Genomic DNA, 16,655 nt, shown 5'->3' on the forward strand with positions numbered 1-16,655 from the left:
TTCCTGTCTCTTTCTTCTGTAATGACTAGTGTTTTTAAGAAAAGAAGGCAATAAAATCTTGAAAGTGAAAAGAGAAGTAGAGAGGACTGTTGGAAGAACTCTTAAGAAATTAGAAAAACTGCATTTCACAGTTAGCCTGAGGGGGAAGAAAGGCCAGGTGGAATAAGTAGCTGGCAGTAATAAAAATAAGCCAAAGCTTTGGAACCTGACAAATGAATAAAAAGGGAATGAAGGAAGACTTTCTTGGTGTCCTGAGGTTGAGCTAGTGGTATCGGCAGAAGACTTAGCTCCTACTTTGTTAATTCACACCTCTGAGTCCTCAGACTAGACAGGTTGAGCTTTTATTACTGTCTGTGCCTCTGAATAGCTCTAATTAAAAGTTAGTAGCAACACATAGTTATCAATATTCCAGTGAGGTGACAACGGGGAGGATATAAAATGATTTAATTAAAAATACATTCTGAGTATGCTTAAGCATTAGAAAAAAATATTTTTGTATGGCCTAAGGGAGCTGTTTTCTAGAGTGTCCCAGAACTAAGTGATACTCAATTCTTCATTTAGCTCATACATATTACTTCTTTCAGAAAGACACTGTAGGGATTTCCCTGGTGGCCCAGTGGTTAAGAATCCACCTGCCAGTGCAGGGGACACAGGTTCAGTCCCTGGTCCGGGAAGATCCTACATACCACGGAGCAACTAAGCCTGTGCGCCACAACTCCTGAGCCTGCACTCTAGAGCCCGCGAGCCACAACTACTGAAGCCCATGGGCCTAGAGCCCATGGTCCACCAGAAGAGAGTCCACCGCAATGAGAATCCTATGCACTGTGACAAAGAGTAGCCCCCACTCACCACAACTAGAGAAAGCCCGCGTGTAGCAACAAAGACCCAATGCAACCAAAAATAAACAAATTAATTAATTTAAAAAGAAGGGCACTGTACTGGAAGCAGTATAAAATGATTTTATGTGTTATTGATTCTGAGACACCACACCCCATCCCCTACGCCTACCCCCTTTTCTTCACAAGTTAACATCTGGATTGGTCTTATTTCAATGGGTGGCACAAGTGTCAGCATTTTTGTTATTTTTAGTGGTACATACAATAATAGTGTATCATGGATTCTGTGAAAGGTGGTAGTTAATAACAGCGGTTAAGGGTTTTGAGGGCAGGCCAGGATTAGAATCTTGATGCTGCCATCTAATGTTCGTTGTATTGTCTTAAGATAGATTACCTCAACTGTCCTAAGCCTCTGTTTCCTTCTCTATAAAATGAGGATAATACCCCTTTCATAGGGGGATAAGATTAAATAGAATAATGATGTAAAGTGTTTAGCAAAGTATCTGGTGCTTTGTAAGGGCTTGCCATAAAGGCTATGTTTCTGGTATTGTTTTCATGGGGTTCGTCTATAAACCCATGTATTTTGTCTCAGATTTGAAATCCGTTCAGAATTATTACATGAGAAACCTATGAGTTTTCTGAGTAAAGACTGGTTAAGAGACAGATAATCATGTGAATGTATAAGTGTAATAAAATGTATAGCTATACCAGGCTTTTGCCTGAAAGGGTGATGTTACATAATAGTTATTACAGCTTCCCAGCCAACAACCCTTATGTTTATAAAGAACTCAGTAATATCAGAAAAATAAATCAGTGACTAATGCAAAGGACTCTCTTAGCCTGTCAATCCTACTTTGAATTGGAGAAGTCATAAACTGTTAAGTGGTTATCCCAATCAGGGTTATCTCACCCAGCCCTTAAAATCTATGTCTTTCTTAGAAGGGTGGCTAATTATTTTAAAATTTAGGAGAATTTCCTGGCGGTCTAGTGGTTAGGACTCCAAGCTTTCACTGCTGAGGGCGCAGGTGCAGTCACTGGTCGGGGAACTAAGATCCCACAAGCCACATGGTGTGGCCAAAAATAATAATAAAACAACAATAAAATTTAATATTTGGCCTTACTGTGCGCATTTAAATGCTGTTCATTACTTTCTGATAGTAAAAAGGTGGGTGGGCATAATTTATAATTTTGAACTCTTCTATATTATTTAGAATTTGGTACTTACCTATGAAGTGCTTAAAAATATGTTCTGATGTTCTTAGATTTAACGCCTTAAGTCTGCAAAACCAATGATATAAGAGAAAAATGTAGTTCACTCATGGAACTCAAGATACATTCTAGGGCTTTCCTGGTGGCGCAGTGGATAAGAGTCCGCCTGCCAATGCAGGGGACACGGGTTCGATCCCTGGTCTGGGAAGATCCCACATGCCGCGGAGCAACTAAGCCCGTGCTCCACAACTACTGAGCCTGCGCTCTAGAGCCCGTGAGCCACAACTACTGAAGCCTGCATGCCTAGAGCCTGTACTCCGCAACAAGAGAAGTCACAACAATGAGAAGCCTGTGCACCACAACAAAGAGTAGCCCCCTCTCACTGCAGCTAGAGAAAGCCGGCGCACAGCAACGAAGACCCAACACAGCCAAAAATTAAAAAAACATAAATAATAAATTTATTTTAAAAAATTTAAAAGATACATTATATCTCCCCTACGCTTATCTCTATCCCATATCTAATATAATGACTTAAAAATAAGTAGTGTTTTGTAGTTTTTAAGTGTGCTTTCACAGTGGAAGGTGGGAATAATTCTAAAATTTATTAAGTACTCACTGTGTACTGGGCAGGATACAAGATGCTTTCTGTACTTTTTCTCCTTTAATCCCCAAAACTTTGTGAAGTGGTCATTATTCCTATTCAGAAATTAAGAAGTAAGGTTACTCTGTGCTGATATTTGAATCAAGATGTCATCAGACTCAAATACATGTTTTGCATGTTCATGCTACCTGTCAGTAGGTGCTCAGTAAATGCCAGAATAAAACCAAGTATTATGATCCCATGATTATTCATTTGAGATTCTTGTTTTGTAAAACATGCTTTGGTAACAATTTCTTATGTTTGTTAAGCAGTTCACAGTTTCAAAGTTATTTCATTTTTATTGCCTGTTTTAGTTACCATGGCTACGAAACAAATCACCCTAAAATTTAGTGGTGTAAAACCATTGTTTATTTTGCTTTCAAATTTCTATGGGTCAGCAATTCAGACAGGGCACAGCAGGATGGCTGTGTGTTCCATGGTGTCTCAGACCTCCGCCTGAGACTGAAAGACTAAAATGTGAAGGCTTTTTACTCACATGGCTAGTAGTTGATGCTGGTTGTCAGCTGGAGGCCTCAGGTGCTCTCTACATGGGCCTCTCTACATTCTCTCTGTAGTTTAGGCTACCTTACAGCATGGTGGCTAAATTCCAAAGTCGAGTATTATAGAGAAACAGATAACAGCACCTGCAAGCACTAGCCAAGCAGAAATTGTTTCCTTTTTTATGGCCTACCCTCAGAAATCATGTAGTATCCCTTCCTTTACACTCTGTTGGTCAGAGCAGTCACAAGCCCCTGCCCAGGTTGAAGGGGAGGGAACATAGACTCCCACTCCTCAGTGGAGGACTGCCAGTCACACATGGGATGATGTGTATATATTGGTGTGGCCCTCTTTGGAAAAAAATAGAAATTAACCTGTGAAATTGATCAAGCAGATCACTTTACTAGTAAATAAATTACTCAAAGTGCTAGTATAGTAGCAAGAGTCTTAAGTCCCTCCCACTAGACTGGGATACTTGATCTATTTTGATATATTATGATATACAGTCCACATTTTTACTGAGATAAGGTAAAAGATGTATGTATATGGTATCAAATTAGGATGTTGACTTACTGTTAGGTCAATGGGATGATCAGCATTTTGGAAGAGTATGCCAGCAGTACTTAAAGTTTTTCACATTGGGATATGCCTTTGGGTTTTAATCTGCATGATTAGTCAGCTGGTGGGCCAAATCCAGCAAGCCTTGTTTTTGTAAATAAAGTGTTACCGGAACACAGACACCCATTCATTTATTATTGTCTGTGACTGCTTTTGTGCTGCAGTAGCTGAGTTGAGTAGTTCCAACAGAAACTATATAGCCACCCAAGACTGACATAATTACTACGGGGCCCTTTACATAAAATTTGCAGGCCCTTGGTCTAGAAGATCAACCAGTCACAGTCAAACAATCTGAAATTCCCCCTACTTGAGGCTGTGGTTTTGACCAATTCATTTGCTTAACACACAGGAAAATTAGCACAAGTGCTGGAAATACAGAGAAATAACTTAATGCTTGCCCTTGAAAGGGTTCACAATATTACCGGGAAATCAGACAATCCTAGATTTACATAGTACAGTGTCATGAGTGGTGCTATTTTACAGCTGTGCATAAATTTCGTTCTCAGAAAAGACAATGGCTAAATACTGGGATCTGATTTTTTTCAGAGAAGGCTTCCTAAGAAGACTGATATACCAATCGGGTTCTTAGAAATAAGTAGAATTTAACAAGGTGGAAAAGTGTAAAAGAGCCTTAGAGTAGAAAAGTATGAGCAAATGTCCATTTGAGTAGGGGTTTTATATTCTCAGGTACTATAGGAATTCATTATAGCTGAAAAGTAGAATGGAATTGGAGACATAATGAGAGATAGGAGTAGCTGACCATTTAATCCACTGAGGCAGGAAAAGATTTGAGAGCTCTTTAAGAGACAGAATTGTCAAAACTTGTTTTTTTAACAAACAAGTTAATTGACTGATTGTAAGAATGGTGAAGAATGTGGAGTCTAGGATGAACTGACCGGGGCAACTAGGTGGTCAGGGAAAATGGTGTCATTTTGCCAAGATACTGAATACATGGGAAGGAATAGATTTAAGGAGAAAAGATGTTTCACTGTTGGAGAGTTTGAATTTGCAGTGCCTGTGCAACATCTAAATGAGATCTCAGGTAGGCTGTTGGCTTTGGAAGCTTGGCACTTAAAAAGACTTGGGAGTTTTCAATAACTGAGTATTTGAAGCCATGGAAAAGATGCAATTCTCTATAGATAAAGTATGCAAAGCAAAGAGAGAGCCAAGAATAGAAATGGGAAACAACATCATTTAAGAGATAAATAGCAGAAGGAGGAGAGGGAAAGCCATGGAAGAAGCAGCTGGAGCAGAAAAGTTTTGAATGCCATTGCATTTAGTGATTTTTGGCATGTTTAGCTGAGTGGTGTGGTGGGATCAGAAACCAGACTGTAGTAACAATTCAGAAATAACAGAATGTGGGGAGAGCAGTTAGAACTATGGGTCTTGGGTACACTGAAGGTATGAGTTATCAATGAAAGTAAATCCCTGTGGAGATGGCAGAAGACAGAAATTAAAGCAGAGGTACAGGTATTGACCTTAGACAGATGTAGGTATACCACACTCACTGAGACATGAGAGGAGAATGGATAAAGGAAGAGAATAGTTTTGGAAGCCTGCTTTTGCTAGTCATTCTGTTTGGTTACTTTACATAAGTCATTTCATTTAATCTTTACTGAACTCTATTTTATGTGGGATGCTTCTTGCTTTATCAGTGAGGAAATTAAAACTCAGGGAGGTCATCTTGCCCAGAGTCACACATCTTGTAAGTGGTGGAACTGGCACCTAAACCCCGAAGTTTTATTTTTGATGTGCTCCCGCTCTCCCCAACTTCATCCCTTTCTGTACTCTTCCCCTGCTAGTTGTGAATGAAGATAAGTTTGTAGGGTGTAGTAGAGACCTAGAAGTTAATGTTACTCCATACATCATATGAACAGGTGCTAAGTTCTTAAAATAAAATGGAAATTCATTTTTCTTCAAAAGATATGTAATATATATATCATAAAGAAATAATATATGATCTTTTTTGTTAATCCGTGTTTTAGCCAAGCTGTAATATGACAAATTTTTAAGAAAAAAATTTGTTGGGGATGTGGGAAGAACCAAAGCCTCATATAAAGTTATAAAGTATAAAAATAATTAAGAATTTGTCTCCAAATGAGGCATTTCACTAACTGTCTTTAGTGTATTAGATTTTGACAATCCTAGTTTCTCCTTTTTTGGAAGCTTTGTAATGTAAACATGAAGTTAAGGGGTTTTTTTCCCCCTCATTTTTTGTTTTCAGGTCTCTGCGTTTGGGGCAGAGTTTTCATCAGAGTCTTGCAGAGAGTTAGGCTTCTCCAGCAACTTGCTCTGCAGCTCCTGTGATCTGCTTGGACAGTTCAACCTTCTTCAACTGGATCCTGACTGTAGAGGATGCTGTCAGGAAGAAGCACAATTTGAAACCAAAAAGGTATTGTTTTATAGTATCTCTCTTCCATTATATGGTTTAGTTTAGATAAGGTAAAATGTTAAATTGCTTAATCAACTTAAATGTAAAGAAGTCTTTAGCTTTTACATTTTGTAGTTTTAGAAACTCAACTGATTTCTTGCAGACCCATTAGATCAATCAAAGCAAATAGGGAGGAAAAGTATGGTTACAGATTGATAATACCATCCTACCATGGTTGTCCAACAGAAGGGAAGCAGAATTACTATAGCATGCCTAGATTGTAAATCTATCCAGTCTTCCTAACTTCCGGCCGCATAAAGCCAAAGAATAATTAATTAGATGCTTTTATTCATTTGTAATAAGAACCCAGTCTTATAGTGAAATTTGAGATGAAAATAAAGCACCTATTATCTGGCACATAATTGTCAACAATAAATTATAACTTCCTTTTTTTAATAAATTTATTTAATTTATTTATTTTTGGCTGCGTTGGGTCTTTGCTGCTACACGCGGGCCCTCCAATTGCGGCGAGTGGGGGCCACTCCTCACCGCGGTGCGCAGGCCTCCCATTGCGGTGACCTCTCCCACTGCAGAGCACAGGTTCTAGGCGCACGGGCTTCAGCAGTTGTGGCACGTGGGCTCAGTAGTTGTGGCCCACAGGCTTTAGAGTGCAGGCTCAGTATCAGTGGTGCACAGGCTTAGTTGCTCTGCGGCATGTGGGATCCTCCCGGACCAGGGCTCGAACCTGTGTCCCCTGTGTTGGCAGGCGGATTCCCAACCACTGCGCCACCAGGGAAGCCCTAAATTATAACTTTTAATCTGGTTAACAAAGAATATGGTCTGTTAACAATTTGCACATCTATAACTAATGTTTCCTGGTACCTAATCTCACCTTTAACACCTGAACACAGCCAGGAATAGGTAGTTCTAACAGTCCAATAAAATCTGCTACTGTTTTACCCACTGTTCAGAATAATGGTAAACTTGCTCAATTTTTAAATCTTTTCATTAAACCCTTAGACTTTTTTAATTTATAAAGTAGACTGAAAAGGTCATTTATATCATCCAAATAAAGCTGAATTAATGAGGTCCTTGTGTTTGAGAAAAAAAATATTAGCATCTCTCTGCTTTGTTTCCTTTTAATATTCTCTTTCAGTTGTACTTACTGAATCCTGTTTGAGGCATTATGGTTTGTAAAGCTTTCAAACAGTAATTGTATCTTCTCATTATTAGGTAGTAAAGGTTTACTTCTAACACTGAGTACAGTTTTCTAGTTCTGTAAGAAAAACAAGCTGACAAGCTTTCACCATGTTAGTGTTCAACCAGAATTTACACTTGATTTCTCAGTTGTAAACCTGAAATTCCTGTGTCCCACAAATGGCTTCCAAGTCTTCCATGTTTTTCATTTTCTTGGTTCACATATACCAATGATATATTTTAATGTTTAGAAAATTTCCATACATATAAGTTAGTCTTTATTGCAAGTAAATAAAATCTAAACAAGTTTTTAAAACTTGATTTTATATAAATAGATTTAAGACCTAGACCTAACTAGTTTAGTAGGACCCTTCCCTCTTGTTTCTTGTTTCTTTTTATCAATGACATATTCACATGGGACAAATTGCTGAAGTGTGATTCATCCTCTCATCTTTAAGCTATTATTCTATGGTCTGTACGATTACTCAACTAACAATGATTATTTGTGAGACACCAAACTTACAAGGATTGAATAACAAAGGGTGTTTTATAATAAATTATCACACACCCGCTTTGTAATTAAGGGTAAGTTGAGAAAGTCTGCCCTTTGACTGATACCAGATGTGCCTAAACTGTAAACCAAGTGCATATAAAAGCTTTTACTAATTGCCCCTTTAGTAATTCTTTATAATATTACCAGTTTTATGGTATAATTTTTTTGTTTTTTTGCCATGCCGTGTAGCATGAGGGATCTTAGTTCCCCAACCAGGGATGGAACCCGAGCCCTCTGCAGTGGAAGCACGGAGTCTTAACCACTGGACCGCCAGGGAAGTCCCTGTGGTATAACTTTAGTGGAACCAAACTTCAGTCACACACTTCGCAAATTCATTATATTCCTGTTCAGTTTTCATTATTAACTGAGCTATGTATTGCTTCTTCAGCAATAATAGTAGGCAAGTAGTCCATCATTTAATATATGCCTAACTAATTACAAACTGAAATAATTATTATATCTCACTGCAAGTGAGCCTGTATCCTAATGTACCTTTTATACTGTACCCATTGTTTTTTTCTTAAGTCCTTGCCCATAATCTGTTAAGATGTACTTCTCATTAAGCATTTGCTAGCACAGTGTTGTACAAAATAAATGAATGTTTGTTTTTTTAAATAAGCCTAGTGGAACTAGAACACTTAAAATAGTACTGGAAATAGAAAAGTAAGGCATGTCAGGCAAGCCTCCATTTAGATGCAAAATGCATTCAAGTATAGAAGTGGTACTTGATTTAATCTGTACAGTATTGCTCTCTGGATTATTGGTACATAATTATAGGTAACAATATATATAATAGTTTTTCTGTCTCATTCAACTCTGGCTTAAGGCTTAATTTTGAAATTATAGTTTAATTTAGTCCTACTTTAATAAAAGTAAAAATATGCAGTATGTAGACTAGTGCCTTACATCAAAAATATTAAAAATACTTAAACATGGCCGTGTGTGTGTAAGTCATTGGGAATATAAATTCTTTAGAAGAGAAAAATTGTAGTTTATATGCAGGAATGTTTTGGCAATTTATAATAAAGAAATGTTACCTGAATACTCATTTTAGTTCTTGCTTAGTTGCATGCTTTATAGGTCTGTCCAGGGATGAGGCTAATCATTTTTCGAATGTTTACTCATTCAACAGGCTGAATTTAGCCTTTGATAGGCAGAAGCATAAAATTTGCTGTTAAAAAAAAAAAAAAAAAACCTTATCATAATAAATGCAGAAAATGTCTTCAAAATCCCTTATTCTGCAAATAGATATTCCTTTATTATTTTTATTTGGTCTTATTTCTCTCCCCCCACCCCCCATTTTGATCATAAAGGACCTAAGTAAGCATCACAAATACTACCTAGAAGGAGATTTTTTTGTAAGCTATTTTACTACTGTTTTAACTAGTTTTGCTCATAAATACATACCTAGATACAGTTTACAAACATTAGTAAGGATGTTGACTGAATTATGAGGAGCGTTCTAATTTGTAGCTTAAAGTAAAAAAAGGTAAACTAATGAAAGAAAAAAATATTTAATTCTTGGTGCTATTAATATTTACTAAGTAGGATAAGTGACTTCAGCTTTTTTTTTTTTTTTTTTTTTGCGGTACACGGGCCTCTCACTGTTGTGGCCTCTCCCGTTGCGGAGCACAGGACCCGGACGCGCAGGCTCAGCAGCCATGGCTCACGTGCCCAGCAGCTCCGCGGCATGTGGGATCCTCCCAGACTGGGGCACGAACCCGTGTCCCCTGCATTGGCAGGCGGACTCTCAACCACTGTGCCACCAGGGAAGCCCGACTTCAGCTTTTTATATATAGAATCTTAAGATGGAATGGGAGGGACCATTCTTCTTTTCACTACTGACTGACTTATTCCTTGTGGTGAGAAAACATAGTATTGATAACAGCCAGTTCCTTATAGCTTTTCCCACCAGAAAAGGACTAATTCTTCCCCATTTACAATTTTGAAGTATTTTAGACAAGGACTGTTACTAGTTCAAGTTGGGTCACTAACCAGTTATTAGCTAGGATTATGGAATAATGTAAGAACCTTTAGCTGCCACACTAGCTATGTGGGAAGTTGCACTAGGGAGCAGGTGGATGAAGTAGCTCTTAGGTAAGAACAGCCTATTTTTTTTTTCCTCAATTACTAGAGTAAATCACTTCTCCTTGAGCTATTTTAAAGATTTAGCTCAAGTGTCCCCTATTCTGGGAACTCTTCCCCAATTTCTCCTCCTTACTCACTACCCTTGGCCCTTCCAAGTTATGTTAGCTATACCTCTGTATTCCCAAAGCACCTGAGGATACCCTTGATTTGCACTTACCACCACTATATTGTATCTGTTGTTTGGCTTTTTTTCTCTCCCAGTGTTTCATGCTCTTTGAAGTCTGGAACTATGTTTTATGTTTCTGAATCCCCAGCCTTTAGCTTACAGTATTTCATAAGTTTTTGTCCTTGAATAAGGCTGTTTTTACTAAGAACAAGTTAAAAAAGGTCATTTTTTAAATTATGTTGAAAATATACTTGAACTTTGTAGATGCTTGTTAAATACCTTTGTCATGTATTTCACTTATATATCCTAAATATAAAAAATAAGAAAGTTTGTCTTCATGATTTCAGTCATCTGTTAGTAACACTAATTGTTCATCTAACTATAAATATAGAATTTTCATTTCTGTATTTTACTTATAAGGATACCATAAGCTTCCCAAATCTATCTAAAAAAAGAGATGTTAATAGCACAAATTTTAGTGTTCCCAGTCTGATCACAAACATTAATAGATACTTTTTCAAGGAGTACATGACCATCCAGTTAAAAGAGTTTCCTGGGATTTTCCTGTGAGAACAATCAATCAAATCATTTTGATTCTGTTAAGAATTTCTTAACTTCTATTTCCTAAGGGTTATAAGATTAAATGTAGTATTTCAATAAATGGGTTATTTTTCTCATATTTTTATAATCTTCCCAGTTCTGTGAATTTGAACTTAATGTTGTCAGCTAGGTGCTTTTTTTTTCCTGTCTCATTTAACTTTTCATATCTTAATGATTTCAGCTTCTTCCAGACATTGTTACTGTAGAACTTCTGTATTTCTCCTTAGTTATATGCCCCTATTTCCTTAGCTAGTACCTGTTCTTTTTAATATCTTATAGTCCCAATGCTTTTTTCTTCTTTCAGATTATTTTTATTTAATTGGTTTTTAGTACTTTCTATTCTTTTGCGTTCACACCTACTTTATCTCTGAACTACTATTCTGAAAGTTTGGCTACTTACCGAACCAGAGTACCTTTTGGGAGAAAAGAATCCAGTTAGCTGAATTACTTATATATATGAACCAATAGGCAACTTATTTCAACTTAATTTACTGTTCATTCAGTCTTGATTGTATTGGGAGGTGGAGGGGGGAGTTTAGAGTAGTGCTTAAGAGCACAGGCTCTGAAACCAAACTACCTAGGTTCAGATCCCCTGCTACTCAAGCTGGTAACTTGGACTAATTACTTATCCCTCTGTGCCTGTTTCCTCATTTATAAATAGGGGGTAATAATAGTTCCTATATCCTAAGGTGGTTTGAGGATTAAATAAGTTAATATACATACACTGCTTAAAATAGTGCCTGGCATATAATAATTACCAGGTAAATACTTGGGGCTGGTGGTGATGACAGTAATAGTAGTAGTATCTGATTTGCTGATGAAGAAAAAACAAGAAAGAAACAGCGAATTTGGAGAACTCAGAGGATAGCGTAATAATTATTGCTATTGGAAAAATAGGGTAAAAGAAAATAGATAAGAGATATAACATGAACTATTAGATGTACCAGTAATAAAAATTTGGAACAAAATTTTCTATTATTCCACTTTCAAGCTCTTGGATCAGTTGAATCAAGAAGAAATATCTTATGATAAAATAATTAGTAGTATGAAGACTTTGACCATTTGTAATTACTTGCTTATGTGCAGCAAAATACAGAATTATGTCAAACATAACCCTAGATTTCAACTTTTTGAGTCCTTGGTTGACACATTTTTAATAAGGAAAATACTGCAAATTTGTACTTTAAAAATGTGTAGCATTTTGATCATTTTTAAATGCCAAATCAAAGATTGCATTTGAAGAGAAAAGGTTTTGCTACTAAAAAATATTCAAAACCATTGATAAAGTGGAGCTCAATTTTTAATCTAATACTTAGTAACAGATATCAAAGGTTTAAGAAAATTTCGAAGAGAAAAACTTAGAAGTGAATTTTTTTTTTTTAAACTCTACAGATTGAGAAGAGATTTCTTTCGTTTGAATTTTGGAACATCTTGGTCTTATTCACAGAATATCAGTAGAAACCTAGGCTGCAGATCACCAAATTATACCATTACTGGTTCTGTAAAATACCTCAAAAGTTCAGGTATTTGATAAAAGGATTTTATTTACCTTAAAAATCTTCAGTTTTGTTTTAATAATTACATTGGCTCAGCTTTAAGTGTTTATTTTACCTCGGTTATGTACTAAAGTGGTTTACCTATGTTATCTATTTAATCCTGACAACAGTTCTATAAGGTAAATACTATTACCCCTGTTTAACAGAAGAGGAAACTAGGGTGTAGTATGCCCGACGTTACCCAGCAAACTGGTGCCAGAACCTGGCTTCATCTCAAGTCTCTCTGACTCCAGAGCCCCAAGTTTTTAAACATCGACACTGTTTTGCCTCTCATCTTGAAAATCTTAACAGTAATACCTACTTCACAGAGTAGGAAAATGAATGAGTTAAATGTAAAACACCAGACAGGCTTTCTGAAGGTCTGCCCCTTTTGCATTTATATTTAACAAATTTAATAACACAGTCCCATTACTAGTTTCTGTTTAAAATTACCAAATCTTTACTCCTCAGTTTACCACAGACTTTAATGGCTTCCATTACTTGGTGTTTTTGAAGAATATGTTAATGAGTTTGGCTTTATTGAAGGCCCAACCAAACATTTTAAGTAAATCACATAATTTTTCTTATTTCTGATAAAAGAGCATTGAAACATTTTGTTATTTTCAATTTACATGGAAATTCTGTAGCCAGCTTTAGAGTAATTTAAGTCAGCTTAAACAGCATTATGCAAAACAGTGGCAAATTTTAAGCTTTAGCCTATCAAAAGCAGAATGCTACTGTGTCTAAAACATAGAAGGATGAAATGGAGGTTAAGCTAACTGCGTGAAATTGTAGTTGCTAAAGATATTTCACAGTTGCTTAAAATAGCTTCAGTTTTGTAGTGTCGGTAGCATCAAATACGTGAATTGATTTCTTCAAAGGAAACAAATATAATTCAACAGATTATTCTAATTATAATATAAAAACATTGTCCAGAAAGAAGCTTTAAAAAAAAACAAATCTGAGTAATGTTTGGCAACAGTTCAAATTCAGTGTGAGAATCACTAAGTAAGACTCCTGAGTAGCAACAGTAGTAAATAATGACACAAATATTTACTTAATAGCTACTAACATTCATTAAGTTCTTATAATATGAAGGTGCTGTTCCAAGACTTTACATGAATTAACTTGTATAATCCTCACAACAGCTCTATGAGGTAACTACCATTATCATCTCCATTTCATAGCTGAGTCTGGGGCATGGAGATCTTGCCTAAAGTCATACAGCTAACAAGTAGCAATAAACATATGTGTCATATATTTGTGTAACAAAAGTTTTAAAGTTTCTTTTGTGCAGTTTATTCAGTGGACTGAAAATATTATTTAAATTTATTTTTTATATTTTCTAGATGTGGCATTTCTCTGCCTTTGATATGAAAACTAAATGTAGTCAATTTTTTTAGGTATTTACAAATCAGGATCAGCTTCTATGTAAGCATGTTAAAACATTGTCACCTTTGCAGGTTGTAATATTTAAAAGGGAAATAAATCCTTAAAGTAATAAATAATCTATCTCCAGGCTGTCTTACAACTGCATTTCCTAGACATACCTACCTCAGAGTCAAAATAAACTTTCTGTTTATATATTGAATATTACTTCTTACTATAGGTTCTGAGAATGCCAAAATAAGACAATAGTCACTGTCCTGGAGGAGATGAAGAAATAGACATGGAAATTGGACTACTAGAATGCAGTTGGCAGGATATTCTGTTGGGCTAAAGCATATCCAATGTTATAGCTGCTTAAAAAAATTAGAAATAAAAAATAAATAAAAGTTGGAAGGAGGAAGGAATCAGTAAATCTCTTAAAGTTGGCATAATCAAGGACTATAGATAGAACCATATTAATCACTATGGAAGTGACCAGTAGAAGAACTAAAAACAGTTTAAAAGTTATTGAATGAGATAGGAGGCAAAGGAAAATTTTTACTTCTTCTTTTATACCCTTCTGTACTGTTTCCTTTTATTATTTTTCCAGATGCATTGATTCTTTCAAAGATTCAGTGAGATGTGTGCTGTAAACAAAATATGTGGTATGAAAGCACATAAAAGGAAGGGTATAACCATTTGACAGGCCAGGTAAATATTACCACTTGCTTATGTAGACGTTGATGCTTATAATAAGTTGGAAAATAATTAGGAGAAGGTCGTCTCTGGCAGAAGAAAAAGTAAATGCAAAGATACAGGGTCATCATGAGAGAGATGGCTGTCTAAAATAAATCAGATAGCTTATTATGAGGAGAGAGAACGATAGGTAATTAAGTAGGTCCAGAGTGCCTTGTTAAGAAGTTTGGGCCCTATCCTGTAGTCAGGGGACAAAATATAAGGATTATAAACGGTGAATTGACATCAGATTTGTATTTTAATAACTTTTGTTGGTGTTGTGAATGATAGTTGACAGGGCAGAGGGGAATACTGTTGCCAGAAAAAGAACTTCGATTGCCAGTTTCCAGAGGCAAGATACAGGGGCTTAAGCTAACACACTGGTAGTAAAAATGGAGAAGGGACAGATCTGAAATAGATTTAGGCAATAAAACTTACAGGATTTATTGACTGACTGGATTGGAATGGGGAAGGGATATGTGAGGATGCTTTCCAGTGTTCTTATTTGAGAAACTGCTAACCCCAACATAAGTCTGCAAAGAACTTCCATCTAACTACAAGGTAGCCCCTTAAGGCGATGGTGGTGGATGGGAAAAGGGACAGCAACAGAGGATAATTTTTAATATAGCATACAACGCTTAGCTCCAAACTGCCTTTTCAGTTTTCTTTTTGAAGAAATAAGTGTTAAGTTTTAATTTAGCAGGCCATGAATTTTATCTGGTACCATAGTCAATTATAAAATAGATAGTATACTTGTCAAAGAGTACACAAAAAATAAAAATGTGTGGAATGGCCTAGTTCTTTTGTTCTAATTTCATATTGTTGCTCTTAATTTTTGTGTACTGTTTAACTTTGGGATTATTATGGCTTTTTTTGTATCTGTTCTTAAAGTTAAAATATATTAGGTGATTAATTTTAATAGAATAAAATCATTTGAGCCAACTCTTGTTTTTTATTTCAGATATTTGTAACCTTTCTTAAAGATAGTAATAATTGCCCCTTTTTTTATGACTAACAGTGTTCAGTATTGGAGTGGTAGTGGGAACACTAACACAAAGAATTGAATTCTCTTTTGAAAAGCAGGTTTTCCTGCCATATATGGCACTTTCATGCACATTTTTTGAGGCTATTGAACGGTTGGATATTGAACTGTATTTTAACAGGCTCTCAGTTTTCCAAGTTAACAGGGATATACGTTATAATTTTCAAACATTTAGGAGCAAAAATACATTGAATTTTTTTACCGTTTTCTTTACTTACACATGTTACCAAGGGGCTAATTCGTTTTATTTTCAAAACTGCTTACTAAGATAGTCAAGCTTAGGGTCATTTTTACTATTCTTTGGATATTTTGGCCTCAGGAAATATAGTGGCATTGTGTCAAGTTATTTCTTTATATTGTGTGATATTCCCTAGGTATTAGTAGGATTGAATACATTGTTCCCAAATGATACCCTGAATTATTCATACTTGTAGCTGAAGTATGTATAGGAATGTGTGTGTGTCTGTATCTGTGGGTGTATTTGTTTCCAGGTGAAATCCTAATAGTTACAGTCTTAACCTCTTGCTGATGAAATTCTCTTTGTTTTAGGTATATATACAAATTCTACTTCTTATCACAGTATTGAAAGAAGCCTCGTTCTTTTTTTTTCTCAAATTTCATAGTTGAAATGGTCTAATTTAGATTGTGGTGATGTCAGAGAAACATTTTTATTTTATTTTATTTTTGTACATTTTCATTGAGCTTTTTAGTGGAACAGTAATTGTATCTTTATGGAAATATTCCCCCAGTGTACTCCTTCCTTCTTTAGAGCCTAATTTAAATTAAGGTAGATATTACCTTGCTTGTTTCTAGTTTTCTCAATCTCAAGTCAGACATGAGATTCAAAGAAGAATAGCAATTTAATAGTGTAGTAGAATAAGTTTTAAACTTAGGGATCTTCCTTAGGCACAGTTGTTTTATATTTTTTCAGAATTTGGTAGAAAGTACCTAAAAATGAATAGTTTAATCTCAGGGGTATAATATTAGAGCATTATTTACCAGCTTGGTTTGCTAAAATTGTAAAACCCAACTTATTTCCCTATTCCTCCATATTCATTCATCGTTCCTATGTAAGAATGCCATCAGTCAGTGTGTGTATGAAAATGTTAATAAATACACTATTTGCTTTATACACTTAAGGTGACAAACTAAAATCTTGGCAAAAGCTTACTGTAAGATTACAAACTATTTGGTACCCT

At 35.7% G+C, this 16,655-nt stretch overlaps 1 protein-coding gene across 2 annotated transcripts in view; it reads left to right on the forward strand.

Annotated features, from left to right (window-relative positions):
• The window catches only part of SELENOF (selenoprotein F), a 38,302-nt gene that overhangs the window by 3,206 nt on the left and 18,441 nt on the right, over positions 1-16,655 (forward strand). For both annotated transcript variants that reach the window (XM_082834725.1, XM_082834726.1), the window contains one exon: positions 6,026-6,193. In XM_082834725.1, coding sequence (XP_082690851.1) covers positions 6,026-6,193 — 168 coding nt within the window. The remainder of the gene's footprint in view (positions 1-6,025; positions 6,194-16,655) is intronic.

The sequence above is a fragment of the Leucopleurus acutus genome, assembly GCF_964270905.1.
Source record: "Leucopleurus acutus genome assembly, chromosome: 2".
Classification (NCBI taxonomy): domain Eukaryota; kingdom Metazoa; phylum Chordata; class Mammalia; order Artiodactyla; family Delphinidae; genus Leucopleurus; species Leucopleurus acutus.